Source organism: Tyto alba, unplaced genomic scaffold (assembly GCF_018691265.1).
Source record: "Tyto alba isolate M040663 unplaced genomic scaffold, T.alba_DEE_v4.0 Super-Scaffold_7, whole genome shotgun sequence".
NCBI classification, from domain to species: domain Eukaryota; kingdom Metazoa; phylum Chordata; class Aves; order Strigiformes; family Tytonidae; genus Tyto; species Tyto alba.
The window spans coordinates 31554173-31573324 of NW_024881328.1; the positions used below are offsets into that span (position 1 = coordinate 31554173).

At 44.3% G+C, this 19152-nt stretch overlaps 1 protein-coding gene across 2 annotated transcripts in view; it reads left to right on the plus strand.

The window, feature by feature from the left end:
• SATB2 (SATB homeobox 2) overlaps positions 1–19152 on the plus strand; it is a 134129-nt gene that overhangs the window by 87115 nt on the left and 27862 nt on the right. For both annotated transcript variants that reach the window (XM_042784402.1, XM_042784403.1), the window contains 2 exons: positions 5436–5648; positions 10386–10541. In XM_042784402.1, the coding sequence (XP_042640336.1) occupies positions 5436–5648; positions 10386–10541 (369 nt within the window). The remainder of the gene's footprint in view (positions 1–5435; positions 5649–10385; positions 10542–19152) is intronic.

The following is a 19152-nucleotide window of genomic DNA, read 5'->3' on the forward strand; positions in this document are numbered from 1 at the left end:
AAGACAATATTGAAGGTGGGACCTGGAGTAAATGCAGAGAGGCCAAGAGATGTCATGGTAAAAGCCTGCCTTGACATGAGAAAAACACTGCAAGTGGAGGCACTTTATTTCCTTGAAGGGTTATGAGAAGTTAGTGCTTCTGCTGTGGAGCTTGCTGGGCTGACCTGCCTCCTCTAGCTTTCAATTGGAAGTAGCAGACAATTTTAAATATAAATGGCCATTTTAGCCTGGCAAAATTGAGTTTGTTGTATGCTGAAGGTACAGTTTCAGTGTAGTTCAGGAGGGATGAGTGTCTAACCAAGGGTTCCCTGAGTGCTGCCTTCCATGCTGGAAATAGGCCTTGCGTGCTGAACTGACATGCTGAGAGGGGACAGGTTTATGTCACTGATCTTTAAGATTCAGATGGTGAACTTGAATAAATCTCTACATTTTCTGATTCTGATCAGTCACATCTATACCTGATGGGAAGCAATAGCTTTTCTATCGAGACTGTCAGTTACAAGTACTGGGCTTAAAGTACTTGGAGCTTTAAGTACTACAGGAGTAATATTTTTCTAGTATTTCAGCATTTTCTCTGTTGCTTTTGGCAATAGCTGAAGTATGGAGACACACAAATAAACCAAAAGTATGAAAAAAAGTGTTTATGCTTTTTTAGTCCTTCATATATATAACCTCTTTATGCAGAACATAAAAACTGAGGTTTAGCACATTAGTTGGGTTTATTTAAGTTTTTGCCTTGGCCAGCATTTCAATTGTCCAAAGCCTATTTTGAACCTTTTTAACCTTAGTGCCTGCTCTTATAGACATATTGCTTAGGTCTGTATGAGGGAGAACGCAACTCCCATCCAAGTCATCGGCCCTGACGCGTGTGAGGTCCTGGCCTGTGCTTGCAAGTCTCCTGCTGCCCGATGGCCCTCATCCTCCTCTGTCCCCAGGACATCGGTGCCTGGGCTGCACTCCAGTGTGACCTCCTCACCCCCATCCAGATTGCTTCTGCAAAGCTCTGGTTACAACACTGTCCTGTGTCTGGTCACTGGTAGTGCAGTCTGCTGTGCCACTGAGATCTCATTTACACTCTTTCCAGGCCCGAGCCAAAGCCCTTTGGCAAGAGGGCAGAAGGGTTTCACTCGCCTTTTGTGGGCTTTGGTCAAGCCGTTGTGTTGGCCTCAAAGGCTGGTCAGTTGGTCCTTTGAATGTAGGAGTCAGTCTGAATAACAATCACTCTACATTGTACTGCGTCATCTTTAAGAAGTTGTTTAAAAAGAGATTTCTTGTCCATAAGATTTGGGTTGTTTGTCCTGCAAATCCTGTAGTTAATAAAAATAAAAGAAATTAGTTCACAAACGGGGTTTCATAGGATGAATGCAAAGCAAACCCCCATGACAGTGACTTTGCTGGCTTGAAGGACTACCTTTCAGCTAGTTTGAAAAAACACTGTCAGAATTACTTCTACCTTAAATAGATCCAACGACATTTTTTATTTTGATTGGACATGTACTTCTTTCTCCACCGCTGGTATTATTTTTTTAAAGTCAATTATGGATCCAGTGTGTAATTTTAGAAATGGCGCAAGTGCCAAGGGTAAACCAAACCTTGCCTCCGCAGAGTCCTTGTCTTGGGGTGAGCACACACCTCATTTGTGAGCACAGCCTGTGTGAACATTAAACGTTTTGTCAGTTGCCTCTTCAGCAGCTGGTTTAAAAATCATACACAGGGCTGGAAAGCAAAGATATTATCAAGCTACATGGCCTTAAAATGTGTCCTAAGAGCTGTGTTCGGTATAGAAGATCTGTTTGGCTATTTAAAATCAGTTTGAGACTTTCTAGTCCCTGAAGATCTTCTTTCAGGTTTGCAGAGTTGGTTACTCTGCAAACTGCCAATTTTTAATTTTTTTTTTGTTGTTGTTTTAAATACATGAGATGTAAGTCAGAATGAGCTAATTTAGCCAATGGAATTTTACAACAAATGTACGAATGCTGTGGGTTTCCCTCCCTCACCCCTTCCAGCAGGAATATAATTTGCAGAAATTAAAACAGTCCCTGGCTGGCTTTAGGGTTTTCTCAAAAATAGAAACAGTAGGGTTTGTCTGGCTGGGCCAGTTTCCTCACCACACACCTGGTGTATATCACTTTAAAAATACATTATGCCTCATTAAATTACAATTAAATGAAATCATGATCATTTGTTTTTCTGGAAGGAAGGTGTTTTGCATATTGAAAGCCTAATTTGTTGCAGGTGACAAAAAGGCTGAACAGATTATTTAATATCACTTTATTTTTTATAATGTTGCTCACTGGTTAGTTTGCATATACTTCAGTAGCTCAGAATTATATTATTGTAAATGTTATTGCTCTCAAGATACTTTATTTTATTGTCCTACCCTATCACTCCGCTATCAAGGCACTGTTGTTTACCAGCATTGTTTATCTTCAGTCGCAGGAGGACATGAAATTTTTCCTTCTGAGTCAGTTTTTTTTATTATCTGTCCTGGTGTTTACATGGTTCCTGAGCTGCCAAAGCACTTGGAGGAGCTGCAGGAAAACCCTCTTTGCAACTGGGTTTTCTGCCTGCAGGCCTGGAGCGGTGCATGGGGGAGCAGGGCTCGGCCCCTGCGCGGGGCAGGGGCTGCCTCTGTCGTGGTGCTGGGGGAAGAGAGGAGCTTGTCCCTCTCCCCAGAGCAGGCGCCTGTGTTAGGGGGTGAGGCTCCCGGTGATTGAGCAGTGATGCAAAATACTGCTACGGCCCTGTAGCAGAGACGAGACCCTCGTAGAAGTACGAGGCACAGGCTAGGCTTCAAAACCACTGAATCCACCCAGTGACGAGCTGTTTCTGGTGGTGAATCAGAGCCTCCAAGCACAAGAGTTGCTATTTCAGGCAGTGAGATACCTCTTAGTGTCATGACCAAGCCACTTGTACATGTGAGCCTCTGATGTACATAGAGAGTCATTGAAAGTAATTGCTGGCATGTTTTCACATACGTTTCTGCTCTCCATTTTTGAAATTGGACCATAAATTTAGCCAGGCTAAGACAGGAGGGAGAAAAAGCTGTCTTAGAATCAGCTCCAGTAGCTTTCAGGTACCTTTGAAGTTGATCTTTTCTTTAAAAGAAGAAGTTATGTTCCTTTAAAAGACCCAGGAAGTTAAGAATGTAGAGAATCTGTGGAACTGATATATCATTTATTTACTGCATTTGGAGAATTTTCCACTGACTTTAAGGGAAAATTATAATAGGGTCTTGCTGTATCAATCTTGGAATCGGTCAAGTCATGGCTTCAGGCTTCTGTAAAGTCCTTTTTTGATTAATCTCCCTCAGCTTGTGAGCGTGACAAACCTTGGAAAGCTTTTCAAATTAATCCCTAGCTTCTCTAAGGGGTGGTAAACCCTGAGGAAGAAGCTAAGTATGAGCATGCAGTTGCATTGAGCTCACAGAGAATACCAGAGGCCAGCCTAGGACCAGCCCAGCACTGTACCTTCTTCAGACTTTTTCCCAGTGTAGATCTTCTTCACCAGCTGGCTTCTCTCTCGGATCCCTTTTCTGACTGGCTTCATTTCCAGCTCCGGTCCTTCTGGTAACTACTCCGATAATTGCAGGAAAATGTAATTGGGAATCTTACATAGATGAGAAGCTGAAAAGGTGGAGCTATGTGCAGCCTACCTTCAGGTTGTGTGTGGAGCTTGTTCTGAGCACTTCTGGCATTAGCACTGATGAAGCAGAGCTTTCATGTATGTGTTTTATTATAGGTGTTTAATAGCAGATAACAGATGAATGCAGATACAGATAACGTCATTCGCTGGTCTGTTGGTCTTGTCAGTAAGTCTGGTAAATAAGATCAATATATAGTAAAAATGTTGGCATTTGGTTAACTGGCCAATTGTAGAGGCAGTACTTTAGCAAGGATTTTTGGAGGAGGCTCTCTGATATGGAAGAAAACAAACTAAGACTAAATATTACAGGGTTTTGACTATGTGTTTGTTTTCTAGTAACATTTTTGTTACAAGAAAGGAGTAAGCCTTGACTATACTGGTGAGGCAGCTCGCCTCCGTCGTTGTAAAGCAACTGCAAAATGTTCCTGCCAGCAGCGACTGCTAAATCGTGTTTGGGGCACCGCGGTGTCCCTTTGCTCGCGGTCGCTGACCGTTGTTCCTCCCACGGCAGCAGGCCGAGGTGAGCCCTCTGAGCTCCGACTGGGATTTCACACGGCTTCTGTGGCGGGCATCCCTGGGAGCAGTGGTGCAGAGAGCCTCTGGGTCGCAGCAGGCAGGAAGCGGGAAGGGTATCGGACTGCTCAGGGAAACATGTATTGGCAGGACAGCCCTTTAAAATAATGAGCCTGTGACCACCATTTCTTATGATACGCTATAAGTAGTCTCAACGGGCAGAAATGATCCCTCTCTGCTTCTCTGTGCACCAGGACATTTAAACATAACTAGTTCAGGAAATTGCTGTTGCTGCTTTTTGGAGTGAAATACCCATTTGTGAAGCATCGGATGCACAGGGATGCCTGGGGAAAGCTGGTGGCCCATGCTGTGTCCTGGTAGTTTCTGTAGGTCCTAATCCAGGCTTGTGTGTTGTACCTTTAACTTCTAGATAATCTGTGGAACTGTTAAGTGCATACAGTTATGCATAAATTTAATCCCATCATTAGATTTAAGTCTCTTTTAATGACATTTTCATCTCTTCCACTTTCTTTTATTTTTTTTATTCCCCTTTCTTTGGAAATGCTATGCTGGTTACCTCCTGGAATAATGGCTTCTGTGAAAACTAGATGAATATGGTGTTCATTCATGGTTGCAATGTGAAGCCTGTGGTATTTTAAAATGAGTCATGAAAGAATGGGTTAAATCCCTAAAGCTAGATTATAAGGCTTTATTATTGCTCCATTTTCCTACTTTCAGAAATGACTGTCCAAACCAAAATGAACGGACTGTATCATCAAAAACCAGCCAAACGTTTTTTCTTTATAAACCTCCTGCACTGTTTAAATGTCGAAACTAAATTTACCAACCTTGGCAGATTTGTCAAAGATGAACAGGATTGCCAAGTGTTCCCAGCTTCAAGTGAAGAGAGAGAGAGAAGGAGAGAGAGAAAGATCTAACAGCTCCTAAAATATTTGCAGCAAGCACCTGGTGATAACTGCAATTTCTTCTACCCAATGCACCTACATTCCTATCCAGCATCTCCATACTCAGAAGCTTATTACAGTGCCAGAATAGGACAGTCCCAAAATAAACCCCAGCCCCCAGAAGACAAACACTTTCCTACAAAATATCCCCTCTGGGAGAGCCCATGAGATTCTGATGTAGGTTCTCAGTATTGCAACCCAGCTGGTTACACTAAACAAATTTAAAAAAAAAAAAAAAAAAAGAAAAAACAAACCCCAACACATGACTGGGCGCTTTTTTTTTTTTTTTTTTCTTAATTTTTTTTGAACTAGGGCTTGTTGTCAGAGATCCTGCGTAAAGAAGAAGATCCTAGGACAGCTTCCCAGTCCCTCCTGGTAAACTTAAGGGCAATGCAGAATTTCCTCAACTTGCCTGACTCGGAGCGGGATCGTATCTATCAGGACGAGAGAGAGAGAAGTATGAACCCCAACGTGAGCATGGTGTCTTCAGCTGCCAGCAGCCCAAGCTCCTCCAGAACACCCCAGGTAAGAGGCAATCCCTCATGTTACCTGTTTTTTGTGTGTACTAGTCCCGGGAAGAAGTTCCTCTCTGCCCTTCCCCTGTGTATTGTTCCCCTCGCCCAGATGAGTTGTGGAAATTCTTTTGTAAGGATTTTGGTGTGGCTGTTAAGAGACGTTTAAGTGAATTTCAGCAAAATGTAGTGATGATGATTCTAGCCCTAATCAATGCCATAAATGCAAAAAAGTGTGTAACATTAGTGCCTGAAAGAGCGCATTTGGGTAGTACATACAGGCTGTTGATACATGTCCATTAAATGACTATTATAGTATGTATTATAGAAAGACAGTGCAGATAACTTTTTATCTGTGTCCATTACATTCTGCAGAACATAGGGGATATTTCTGGGCTTGTGGAGATGTTCATATGTGTTGCAATAAAAAGTGTGCAGTGAACAGAGGTCGGCAGTGAATTAGATAGACATTGCTAGTGCACGGTATATTCTGCATGGGAAATCACAGTTGTTGAATTGGAGGTTTACATGAGTAATTATTCAAAGTACAGAAAGTAGAGATGGGCTGGGTGCTGGGAAGGAAGATGATGCTTTACAGCTCCAAACCAGCTGTCATCTCACTGACTTAACTGCACGTGTCTATTAACGTGCTGTTGCCACCCACTTCCCTGGATAGGTTGTTCCTTTGCACTAAGAAAGAGCATCCACATACTACGCTGTCATAGTCATCCCCCTTTTAACAGTCTGCTTGCAGTCCCAGACGTGTACTCTGGAAAAGCGAGGGTGCTTGCATAGAGGTGATGATTAACTCCTGTCATGACATTTGCCTTACCTGAGTTTGAAATTTCTAACTGTGCAGACATGATGAGTCAGTTCTAGCACTTCTCTGGCTCTTTACTAAATGGGCCTGTATAACTCTCCTTCTTTGGTGCTCTCACACTCATGTAGTCTGCAAAGTCTTGGGCTGTGTTAGCCGTGCTTATAATAGTATTACTGAGCACTTCTCATATTGAATTCTGTAGCCACAGCTGCTAAAAATAAGTGAGCACTGGGGGGAGGGGGGCATACTTTTACATGTGAAGTGATCATCCTTAAGGAAGGTGTGTTGATTTTGTAGAAACTATTGAGCTTGTTCAGTTTAACCTGGGTGTTTAGGTGCACTTCACCACAATATATGATGTAAAGAACTGTTTTCACTGAAAGCAAGCATTTCCTGCCAACCCAAATTTGACACTGAATTTTATTACATGGGAAACTCATTGTATACCTCTTATCTTTTTTAGTTACCTTTCAGTGAAAATAAAATGATAAAGTGTATAAATTTTAGTGTTTAAGTAGTGTACCTATGTTCTGCATTTGTATGTATTCATGAAAGAATTAGCTTATTCCTACTTAAATTTGTTGCAATAGATTTTGCAACTAGAATCAAACAACAGAAGGAAATGGAGAGTTTAGATGCAATCCAGTGAGAATAAAAATTGGATGTGTTGCCCCATCTCATTCTTCTTTCAAAATATGACATTTTCCCATGTTCTAGATGTGGCTAGAACATGATTTAAAATAATGGAAATTTGGTCTGCCTTTTTAAGAGCTAAGCATTGCTAGAAAACCGTACTCTAGAAGTATAAAGCAGCCCATCCTTGCCTTATTTCAGCGTGAAGAATCCAGTAGAATATTGTGAGGTATTTAATCAGCAGAAGCAACACACAAAGGTTTGTGTACCCAGTGCTCGCCTTGTGCCCGCTGGATAACATTTCCCCAGCCCTCGGAGGGCCAGCACCAGTCAGCACAGGTGCTGTTTTGACAACTTGGACACCTCTGCAAATGAGGCTGCTTCCCAGCTCCTGGGCAGGCAGCACGGCTACCGCGCTTCCCCATATGCCCGGTATTAGTCCTGACGAGACAAATGCTGCCACCCCCGCGTGCAGCGCAGCCATTCCCGGCAGCGTTGCCTCCCCAGGCAGGTACCTCACCTACCCTGGAGCAGGGTGCTTTGGGGCAGCAGCGGTAGGAGCTGTACCGTCCTTTCGGGAATTGTGTTTGGGTGCTGGAGAAGTTGATGGAACGGCATTTGGAAACACGGTTTCCATAGATACCGATCTCCCGCAGCAGTACTTTTGGGAATGATGCTTGAGTGTGCTGGGTAGGAGGAGAGCGCTGGCGGATACCTGCGGAAGTGCTGGTGCCGGGGCAGTCGGTCAGGCAGGTGTAAGGGCACGCAGAGTAACCCGGCTCTGCTCTCCCTAACTCTGAGCCAACCCCGAGCCCCTCCTTGTGGGGCATCCCCCGCTCAGGACCTGCCCCGAGGTGAGAACGGCAGATTGATCCGGCAAAGGGGAGCGAGTGCCATGGGGAGGAGGCTCTGAGCTGTTAGGGGCTATTGTGTGCACCTGGAAGACCAGCAGTAGCGGCTGGGTTTCAGCGCTCCAGCACTGCAGTTGCAAACACTTCTTTTTCTTTTTTCCCCGCTGTTTGCAATGAGGCATTTCAATAATGGCAAACTCCTTCTTAATATCAAGACCAATTTTGAATCTAGGCCTCTGACATACAATATTTTATTTTAGTGGCTGTGATATTTTGGTTTGGTACTTGCCCTACCTATTTCAGTTATTAAATAAAAAATGGCGCAGATTTCAGGGTGCGTAAGGCAGGCTTTTTTCTGATGTGTGGCTGTGGAGCTAGCAGTGTAGGAGACCCATGCAGGATGAAGCTATATTTAAAATTTTCTTCTACATGCTGATTTTGTTCTTCTCAGGATCTCAGGCCTCTGTAGTGGACTTTGAGTCTGCAGCGACCTTGGCTGCTGCACTAGCCAAGGGCTTCAGTGACTGGGAAGGTTTTTTTTATACCTGTCAAAGCACTGCAGGACCTTTGATAAAATTAAGCTTCATTAAATGATTCCTGACAGACTTGGACAGCTCTCTTTATTCCCATGATCTCCTCTTTGTTTTATTACGTTTCCCGCAATTGCCCTAACTCTCATCTATCTGTGAACACTGAACACTGAGTGTGTTGTACCTGTTGGTCCATCTGTTGGGCTAAGACCCCGCACGCTTTCATGGCTGTGGATGGCAGTGGGTTTAGCACTGGCCTTCCGGGGCACAGGCGCCTGCGGTCTGCCCCAGATGCCCTCCAGCTGCCCCCGCCTGAATGCAGGGGGCTAGCCTGAGCAGGAGCAGGAAAATCTTAGGCCCTTTCTATGCAGGTCCTGCCAGCAACAGGCAGGGAACAAGCCCAGAGGAGTACCTTCTGAGCTTGGCGGGTAGGAAAGGAAGAAGATACAGGTTGGCTAAAGCTTTAGCTGGAAGCAGTAGGAGTGATTAGTCTAGACTGTTGTCTTGATTGGATTTTGGCTCTATTAATAATGTGGCCTTTGGTACAAAAAAGACACTAGGGAGAGGAAGATTTGGTGGACAGCAGAACAGAAGGAGGAGTTCAGAAGGTTTGGTTTTGCCTAGTTAACCTTCCCATTAACAAATAGGCATTTGGGCATGTCTGCCTAGTTAAAAATTAACATTAGATGGTCTCTAGCAGGCTTCAATGCTGGCACAAAAACAGGAGCCAGCTGAAAAGGTTTATAATTGGGCCAAATATCTGAGTGTCACCAGGGTTTATGGGAGGTTTGGATCTGACAGGAAGTGTGAGCTTTGCCACCTAGGTTGTTTTGTTTCCTAAGACCTTAACATCTCAAGAGAAAACAGAGATTTCATATCAGTAACCTGTGTTTTTCCCTTAAAGGTGTAATGGGTACAGTGATCAGCCCTGGTATCTCTCCTCTTTGAGCTCAGGAAAGCAAATGAGATCTGTCTCTCCAAGGGGCTCCTGGTGCCGGGAGCGCTCAGCGAGCATCGCACCGCCCTTGCTCCCTCGCCTGCCGGTGCGTTCTGGGGACCGCCACGGCCAAGGGGCTTTAAAATGAAAGTCTTGTAGCAGCCTGCTGAACTGTATTGATAGAAGCCTCGTAGCGGTAGTCCAGCCCAGGGAAAGTACTGGCAGCGTCCGTTATTGTCCTTCATTTGTCACAGAAGCTGATGGGAAATCATTCAATTAAAAGGAGTGCAGCAGAATACACAAAATCTCAATATGAGTTTAGGAGAATGAGGGCAGCACATCAAAGGCATGCCAAAGCCCAGGTTTATGAAATGAATTTTTTTTTTTTTTTATTTCCACTGATTTCCTAGGTGAAATTAGGTGACTGTCTGGCTAGCATAATGATGATAAGGCTAGGAAACCATACATACTCAAATGACATACGTATAGTTTTAATAAAGGATGAGGGAGACTTGAGGGAGTGCATTAAATTGAGTAATAATTTATTATTTAGAGACCTCTACCCATTTACTCATTTTTTCTGGGAGAATTGGCTCTTCCTCCAATGTGTAGGCCACATTTAGAGAGGGGGGGAGAGGGTAGAGGCTGGTGCCTCTGCTGCCGTAGCTAGCTGGCAAAGCCAACTTCAGCGACTGCCTGCAGCTGAGTGCCCCGGCTACCTATCCTGTTGTTGAGCTGCTCAATAAACATGCTGGGAGAAGGAGAGGGGGAGAGTTGACAGGGCCCTGTGTGTCCTATAGGAATGCACTGCAATTATTTCCAATCACAATTAACCTGATTAGAATAATGGACAGGAAGTGTCCCTCTGTAGCTAATGCAGTTTGGCATCAGCTGACTGAAATCCTTTGATAATTTCTGCACAGATGGCTGGGCTGAAAGCAGCACTTTTTTAATTATTATTTTCATGGTCTCTTGGTAGGCCAAAACCTCGACACCAACAACAGACCTCCCCATTAAGGCGGACGGCGCCAACGTCAACATCACAGCTGCCATTTATGACGAGATCCAACAGGAGATGAAAAGGGCCAAGGTATCTCAAGCTCTGTTTGCCAAAGTGGCTGCCAATAAAAGTCAGGTGAGTGGTAGAGGGGATTTCATTATCGCGGGGCTTTTTGGGGTTTTGTTTTTAAAGCAAACTCTGGGGTTGGAACTAGACCCATCTCCTCCGCCCACCAATAAAAATACATCTGTTCCTACAATAATAATAATCTTCATCTCTAGGGAACCTGTCGTGTTTTTGGCTCTTGCCTGCTTAAGTAGTTTCCTTTTCCCTTTTAAAATAGGCTGAGGAAAGGATCAGCTCACAGCCAAGCTTTTTCTCCTCTTTTGTACAAACATGTATGTCTTTTCCCACTCGTGGTATATACCTTACACCTCTGCCAGTGGGACAAGGACCTTTCAAAATGGTGGTATCCTTCTCATTTGGCAGGTAAAGAAATTATTTTCTTCAGTGATTAACTGAGGGAAGGCAATGGGAAACCGCATAATGGGCAGGTGTTTCCTTTTTTTTTTGCATGTTGTATGTGCTGCATACGGTATTGCCATGTGAATAATTCACATCAGATCCAGTCATTTTTACAAAAAGGCATGAGAGGGCACTGCAGTGAGTTTTCCTGGATTAATTTCCACCTTGGGTGTAAAAAATACATGCGGGCAAACCTAAGCCGGGGTGAAATTCTTGAACAGGATCCATTAATTTAAAAATTTCATCCAACTGTTTAAAAAAATATAATGCACCAGAATGGATTTTGTGGAAAGGAGGACAGACAGAATTTTTTGTAGGAAGGGCAGCAAGTGGATTGGAGACCATTGGAAGGAGTTGTTTACTTGGTGAAAAGGGCTGCTTCCGATCCTGGATGAAATTACTCAGTTGTGTGAGGAAAGGGCATCAATATGCACACAAAAATGCACAAATGTGTCTGTGGCAATGAGAGTGTGGGTTAGAAGTATCTAGATGCATACATTCTGCAAAATACATACTTTCTTTTCCACTGTGCAGGGAAACAACGCTGTAGTCATTAAAGTAGATGTAAAATAAGAGGTTCAAAGGCATATAAACAAAGCATCAAAGGCTATCAAAGCACATGGGAGAACCTTGTCCTTGTTACAGGTATTTGTGCACTGACACATGGAGGTCTGATTAATTTTTCCTTCCTCATCTAATCATCAATTCTTTTTGCTTTCTCTTGTCAGGGTACAGGGGTTACAGTCTGCAACCCCTCTACCCCCCAACAAAATCCCAGGCACAGTATGAAATACATAAAAGGAAAATACCATGGAACCCTCTTAAACTGTTAAATGCATAAAAATCTCCTGTACCACATGGCAAAATATAATGAGAACTGGAGCTGTTAAACGAATAAAGCTGTTAAAAGCATAATGCCACTTGGCACAACTACTGTGCATTTAACGGTTTTCCACTGTGTAATAAATGACATATGTGGTAAACGTGCAGTAAATATAAAAACTGCACAATTGATTTTGCAAACGTGCCCCTTATTCTTTACTCCATGCAGATATCAAAGTTCCACCCAGAATCCGGACTGGACAGCTTTTAATAAGGAGTGTTTAACGCAGACTGAATGCCAGCCTCTCTGAGGTTTGGCTTAAAATTGCCTGCAAGCTTCCTGTCATTATACCCAGAGGCTTCTTGAAATAGAGAGGGACTGAACCACCCAACAATAATTTGGGTGGCTCACCAGCTTCGGTCTGTGCCAGCTTGAGTGTGCTTCTCTGGCAGCATTGCACACCAGCACTAAAACAAAAATAAGCTCCGTAGTCTTTCACGTGGAAAAAGAACAGGGCAGATTTTGAAAGCCAGATGCAAAAGGTTAAGAACAGGATCCACAAATGTTACTGTTTAAAGCAAAGTTGCTGCGCATAAAGGTTTTGTTCCTTCAGCAGCAGCAAATGAAGAAGTTTTTCTGAGGCTGATGTTTCTTTTGTTTCACAGTCCTGCCAAAGCAGTGCTGGCTCCCTGGGATGACCCAGCATTCGCCATGCTGAGATGTCATAGCGCTCTGCTGGAGCATGAAAGTGGTTTATGGGGGCATTGGAAGACAGGGACAGAGAAGCCGTAGCCAGGAACCATAGTGGTACGGGGCCTCCCCCTGCCCCTAAGCCCACCTGCCTGCCCGCCCCCCAGCCTGGCTTGGCATGCCTGTGGTGTCCTGCCACTGGCTGGGGTGCGCTGTGGCCGGGAGGAGTGCCAAAAGCAAGGACACAGCTGCTTGCGTAGGGGAGAGCCACTGGCATGGTGGGATGGTTGGCCCGTTGTTGCCTTAGGTCTAGCTTGTCTAAAAACTGGTGGTGGGGCTTTCCCAGTGCTTTGTGCAGGCCAGTTGTGCCAGTCGTGGGTATTTCTGGTGAAGATGCTGCTGATTTCAGCAGCTGAATTACATGATGGGAAGCGCTCATTGAAAACTGCCCATGTTTGCAGACGAGAGAGTTGAAAGAAGGGAAAAAAGAGCTAGTCTGAGGGTTTGCTTGGACTCTTCGCCAAGGTTCGTTCACTTGCTGTTCTCCACAGGCCTGGCTTGCATTGCATTGGCTTCCTCTATTATTCCCTCACCCCAGACTACTGAGAGGCTTCCAGTTTGCTAACAAGGCATGTGTTGTGTTGGGCGCTGCTATTCTGTCAACAGCAATCCACGGTGCTGTGAGATCTTCACAGTTTTAGCAGCCAGTGAATCTCCGACAGGGCTGTTTTGACATTTTATACACAGGGCTGTATGTCATGTACCCGAGAGAGCATCCATAGCCAATGGAGGCCTCATTTTATCTTCTGTCTTCATACAGGAAGAGTGGTACCCACTGAGAGCAGTTATTGCAAGCGGCATCATCTACTGGTGGAGTTAATTGACCTCTAATTTAACAAGTAGCCATCTTTATTCTTAAGTAATGGCAGAGTCTCGGTTCAGCAACTAAAGGGAAGGGCAGCTGCTAGAAACAAAGGTTACAAATCACAGAGCTCACAAGTCAACATAAGTGCAAGGAACAAGGCATTATGGAGGTACCAAGGAAGTATGGTGAGACTTCTTGAAGGGAATCCACCTTCATAAAGATCTCAAGACATTTGTTTTATACATGGTCTTACTCATCGCTTATTTACCTTAATATGCATTTTATTCCTTGCAATTTATATTTAGACATTCGTAGTCTTTTTTTACGAAGTGCTGTCCATCCCTTTGTATTTTTGAGGGCAGCAGGAGCTGAGGGGCTCCAAACACAGCCTCCAAAGCTGTCATTTTATTTTAGCTGCCAGCTGTTAGTGATCTACCCACTGGACAGCATGCTTCTCTGGGGATGCCGCCTGCTAGTGCCCTTTGTCCTTTAAATGGCTAAACCTGGGACCTGTGTTACCATGTTGAGAGTGTTTCTGAGCATGGCTGAACACCAGGATTTGGTTTCCAATCTGCACTTCGGGCTCTCCTGGTTATATTTAATTCACAGGGAGATGGATTTCCACTGTGCCATTTCAGAGAGGTTTGGGTGGCCTGTGTGTCTCCAGAGCTGGGCAGTGGGGCAGGCAGGGATTTCGACCTTGGGTTGTTTCATGTTTGGACTGTCAGCCTTGAAAACTGGCTTCTACATGCTGTTCTACAACTTCTTTACAGTACGACTTCAGGAAAACTACTTCTCCCGTGACCATGTGCCAAGCGCTTCTGTAATACTGTGCAGCAGCATCACCCCTCTGACCTCTGCTAGGGAGAGTCCCAGCAGAGGCTGTACTCTGCTCAGCAGACATTTTTTTCTTAGTCTGTGCAAAATGAGTTTAGGAGTATAATTCTGTTCATAATAAACAGTCACTATCAAAATAAATAGTGGGCATAGCTGGCTGGAGCCCTTGTTGACAGTCTGAGGGAGGACAAAGTTTGTATGGACACGGAGACCAAACTTCCCACAGTTCTCCCAGGGCAAGAGAGTCTCCTTAATCAGGCTGGGGTAGCATAGGGAAGCCAGGCATGTGCTGCTGGGGATCTGCCCTGGGCAGGGCAAACGGAAGGGTTTGACCTTCACCAGTCCAGTGAAAACAAAAAGTAAACCCTTGAAACTGAAATTCTTCCTCAAGGGACTGGAATTTGTTCCAGTTGCACCACAGTAAAGCGAGAGAGACACCATGGAGCAACATTTGAAAAAACGTTAAGTTGGCAAAGCTCAGTCTCTGGTTCGTATCTTTGCCCTGTTTAAAGATGAACAAGTAAAAAATAAACTTGACTAGGGGTAGAAAAGCCCTTCAATTGAGGGCCTTCATGTTAAGAGAAACCCGGGGCTATGTATGAAAACAGGTATGTATGACAGTTCCTCGCCTTTCCTCTGAGTTTCCTTTTCATGTTGAGATCCCTGCTTCATTGCCAGGATTGTTTGGGAGCCTGTTCTCTGGCCAAGGGGGGTGTTGGCCCCACAGTCGGAGCCTGTGCTGGATGGGTCTAAGCACCACGGCCACCTGCTCATGCCCTCACCTCCTGCCCATGCTCTGAGAAGAAAATAGAGGTACCGTGAGAGGGATAAGCGGCATCACCCTGGGGCAGGGTTAGCTCTAGAAAGCCCTTATTTTGTCCTTCCCTCTCTTCCCTTCCCCAGTTAGATTCCCTCATATCCATTTGATATGATGGGATGCCTTCTCTCCCCCTTTTAGCTTATAATAGGTATTTTCTGTGCCCTTAAACTAATTAGCTTCCAGTGATGATGAGCAACAGCTAGAAAAATCAGCTGGTGGTGAAGATACATGGCGTATATAGTGTATGCATATAGGCTACTTCTTACTACAGCAGCATCTCGGTGCCTTTTCGATGATGTGAATCTCTACAGCTGGGGCATATCTGCTGTGCTGATGTTTTGATGTTCTTGTTGCATATGGAAGAAATACGGAAAGACATTTCTCTCCTTGACTGACCTTAAAATGTCTTTGAAGTACCTTTGGACATTAGCTTATTTTTTACAGACTTCTATATGCATTCACAGAGCGATCCCCATCCAGGACAGCATCTGCAGCAGTGCGTGAGCCGCTCAGCAGCTGAGTGAAGCAGGGACAGTTGTGGAGCTGGGGCTTTGCTCAGGAAGTCCTTGGCGGACCTGGGAGCTGATGGCGGGCTGCTTGCCCTAACCACAAGCCCACACTTCCTCTCCAGCATGGGGAGAAGCTAGTCTGAACTTGGCACGCTGGAAATATCCTCAGTGCACAGCGTCCTTCCCTCTGAGGCCAAGGTCTGTAAGCAGACTTGGTGTTCCCATGAATCTAAGATACGTCAGGGCTCATATGCCTCATCCATTTTTTGGTATTGTTTTGTGGTTTATAAAGCTAGTGAGAACCTGGCCCTCATGAAAGTGCTTTGCATTTTGCCTTGGATTTTGGGGGGAGGAAAAGTACCGAGCATTTCAGAAAATCCAGGCTACTGAGTGATTAACCTTGAACTGTATCAAAATGCTCCAAGTAAAGCTTCTCAGGTTCAGTCCCCCTCCCCCGGCCCTCATCAAGCATTCATTGAAGCCATGACAGAACTCTCCATTACAGTTAGTCTTTTATCCATTTCAGCTTTCTTGATTAGGTTATCTTGAATCATTAGGGGGTTTATTTATTTTAATAGACACTTATTGGATTCATGGAAAGAGAGTTTGGCGACTAAGGAACAAGAGCTGAATATTATCTGGCTCATTTCGCACTGCAGAGAGTCCCAAACTGAGCAGAGGGAAGAAAGGCTGAAGAAGTTTGTCCAGAGGACTCCTGTGATCCCGTGTAGAAAGGGAGCTTACTCTGGGGAACGCAGCATTTCTTTCCTAATCTTTCAAGACTTGCGTCAATCATTGCTGCTTTTTTTTCCTTTTGTCACATATGTTGACATTTTCTGCACTGATGATGTGGGTGAGGAAATGGCCTTTTACATTTATTTTTGAGATTTATTCCTGAATCACTCTTACTAAAAACTCTTCATTTGCCTACTCATGCTTTCACTGGAGACCCTAGAAAATGTCAGCACAGAAAACTAACCGTATTATTATTAATAATTTCAATGTAAGTGCAGGGAAGCACAAGGTCAGTTTAGCTGCAGTTTTATTCAGGCTCAAAGTGCCTCGTGGTCCAGCCTGAGCAGAAGAGCTGCCTGTGACTAAGTCACCGTGGGCACCCAACTGCCACCTCCTGCAATGGCTTTCAGCAGAGATGCTGCTTGACGTGCAAGCGCTGGCCTGTAGCCCCAGCGTAATTAAGCCTGAACTCTTCCCGCACGCCGCCTTGTCCTTAATCAGGAATTTGATCCTTGGCTGACTGCATGTCAGCAGAGCAGTTTTGGGGGTCATGATATTTGTGCCTACCTTCACTGAGCACTGGAAAGCCCAACCTTATTGTAGTCTTGTACCTCTGGCTGCCGGAGCAGCCTCCCCTGCTCCAAGGTAAGTCTGAGCAAAAGTGAAAGGGTCAGGCTGCTAAAAAGGGCTCAGGGATAAGTGACAGAGAATATGGCTCAGGATTGCTGCACCAGCTAGCTGTCCCTCAAGGGGGGTTTGAGTGTGCCAAGACTAATGCTTTGGTGTAGTAAGCACACTGTTTCTTTAACAGCATAAAAGCACAATGGGAATGGCTGGCTTCCTGCAGATTTTTGTTGTTGTTTGCTTAGCTATGTGGAAATGTATTTGATTAGGAGACAGAGAGAGAGGTTAAAAATAGGACATTAATATGATATTATTTGTTTTATCAAATAAAATGCTTAGAAAATGTTTATCTTGTCTCATGAGAACAACAAAAATAGAGGCCAGCACTTCTCTGCAGCTCTCTTTAATGAGCTAAATTGGGCTGCATTCTCGATGTCTCTAGAAGTTTTGGGGTGAAATGAAGGAAGTTCTGAGCAGAATTCCTTGTAACCACAAGCTCTGGGTGTGCCTGACTGTAGAGCCAAAAGCATCCTTTAATTGTGCTGTTTTTCCTCCTCTTATTTTAATGGAAGACATTCCCATTTGAGAACCTTAGAAGCTGACGTTAAGGGCCAGATTCTGCCACCCATATTGACTCTGGCAGTATCAAACTCTCCTGGTAACTCTGTGGCAGTCGAGGGGGCTGGCTGTGCAGTGGAGCGAGGCTTACGATATGCAGGGGAGGCAGGATGAGAAACACAGCGTATCACGGATCTGGAGAAGGGTGTGTTATTTGTTAGATTTTCAGAGTACGTTCACAGAAGTTGGATTTACTTGTAATGCAGTGAGCTCAGATGTTGTGGATGAGCGGTGGAAAAGGTGGTGAGATAGCATCTCCTCCTTCACTTTTCCTTCTTCATGCCAATAAATGTAGCTATAGATGAAAATTCACTGTGAATGGCTGTATCTCCAAGAATTTCTGTATGTTAGCATTTTTTAAATGAAATAATTCTCCTGGAAAGCTCTGTGTAACATACACAGACCCAAAGAAATAAATAAAAGAAAATAAAAAAAAAATGCAACCAAAAAACCCAAAGTTGAGATTTTTAACAGAAAAAGGAGATTTGCGTATTAATTATTCATGAGTTCTCATTGAACATGCACGAAGAAACGGTGCTATTCAATAGAGAATACTGTCATCTGTCACTGTTTTATTTGACATTTACACTTTTTTTTTTTTTTTTTTGCCTGGTACTGCAAAACTTTCTTGGATGGCGTGCTAAGATTATTTAAATAAATAATTAAAAAAAGCCAATGCAGACTTTTCATCTGTGCATGGGGAAGGCAGTTACTTGCAATCATAAAGAATGTGTGAGTAAGCTGCAGCGCTGTGTTTTCTCACGTATTAGCCAAAGCTATCGCCTAATAAGCAGCCCCATAGATGGATAGATAGGGTCTTGAATGGATGGGTGAGGGAATGAATGCTTGAATAAATAAAGGGAAGGATAGGAAAAGAGCAATGAAAGGACAGATTTGATGCAGATAAGTGTACACATGCACACAGTGGGTATGCATGTGTATGTGTGGGGGTGAGCGAATAATGGCTGTTGTGAAGAAAGCTGCCACAAATACATTGCCGTTGCCGATGCAAAAATAAATATTTATAAATGGCTTTGGGGGAGATCCAGTCCTGCACTACATGAGAGAAGACAGGGCATTTAGCACAATGACAATTCAGAGTTAGGCGCACCTTGCAATTTCTTGCTAATATTAGGCTCATGAAAATCTTTCTGCTCTGTAGGTTAGTTATTATTTATAAAAATCACAGAACCAGCTGATACATTCATAAGCTAATTATTGTAGCAGCTGGGTACACATGGTGCAATATGTCTGAGGCTGTGAAGTATCACAGATTTCTTGGGGCCTGCTGTGGTGGGGGTGTGCTGTTGAAGGCTAGATCCCTTAATCTGATCAGCCAAGCAAATACTTTGTGGGGAAACTGGATTAATATCTCTCTAAATACCACGGATGTGCTTCACCTTCAGAACCAGGCTCCTTTAAACGTGCCATTAGCTTAACTCCTTTGGGGAATGGAGAAGTTCTCAGGTGTCCTCAGGATGGCGGGGTCTTTGCCTGGTGCCTCCCTTTGCCAGAAATTAATTTGGTTTGCTCATGTCTGCACACATGGTCACACTGCAGTCTAATCTTTTCCCTAATAGCTCCAAGGTCAGGACCTCGCATGTTGCCAGGCAAATTGAGCGCTATCCTTCTTAAAGACTAATGGCAGCGAGTGCCTAGTCCATAATGAGGCCTGTAGTGTTGCTCTAAGTGATTGTAAT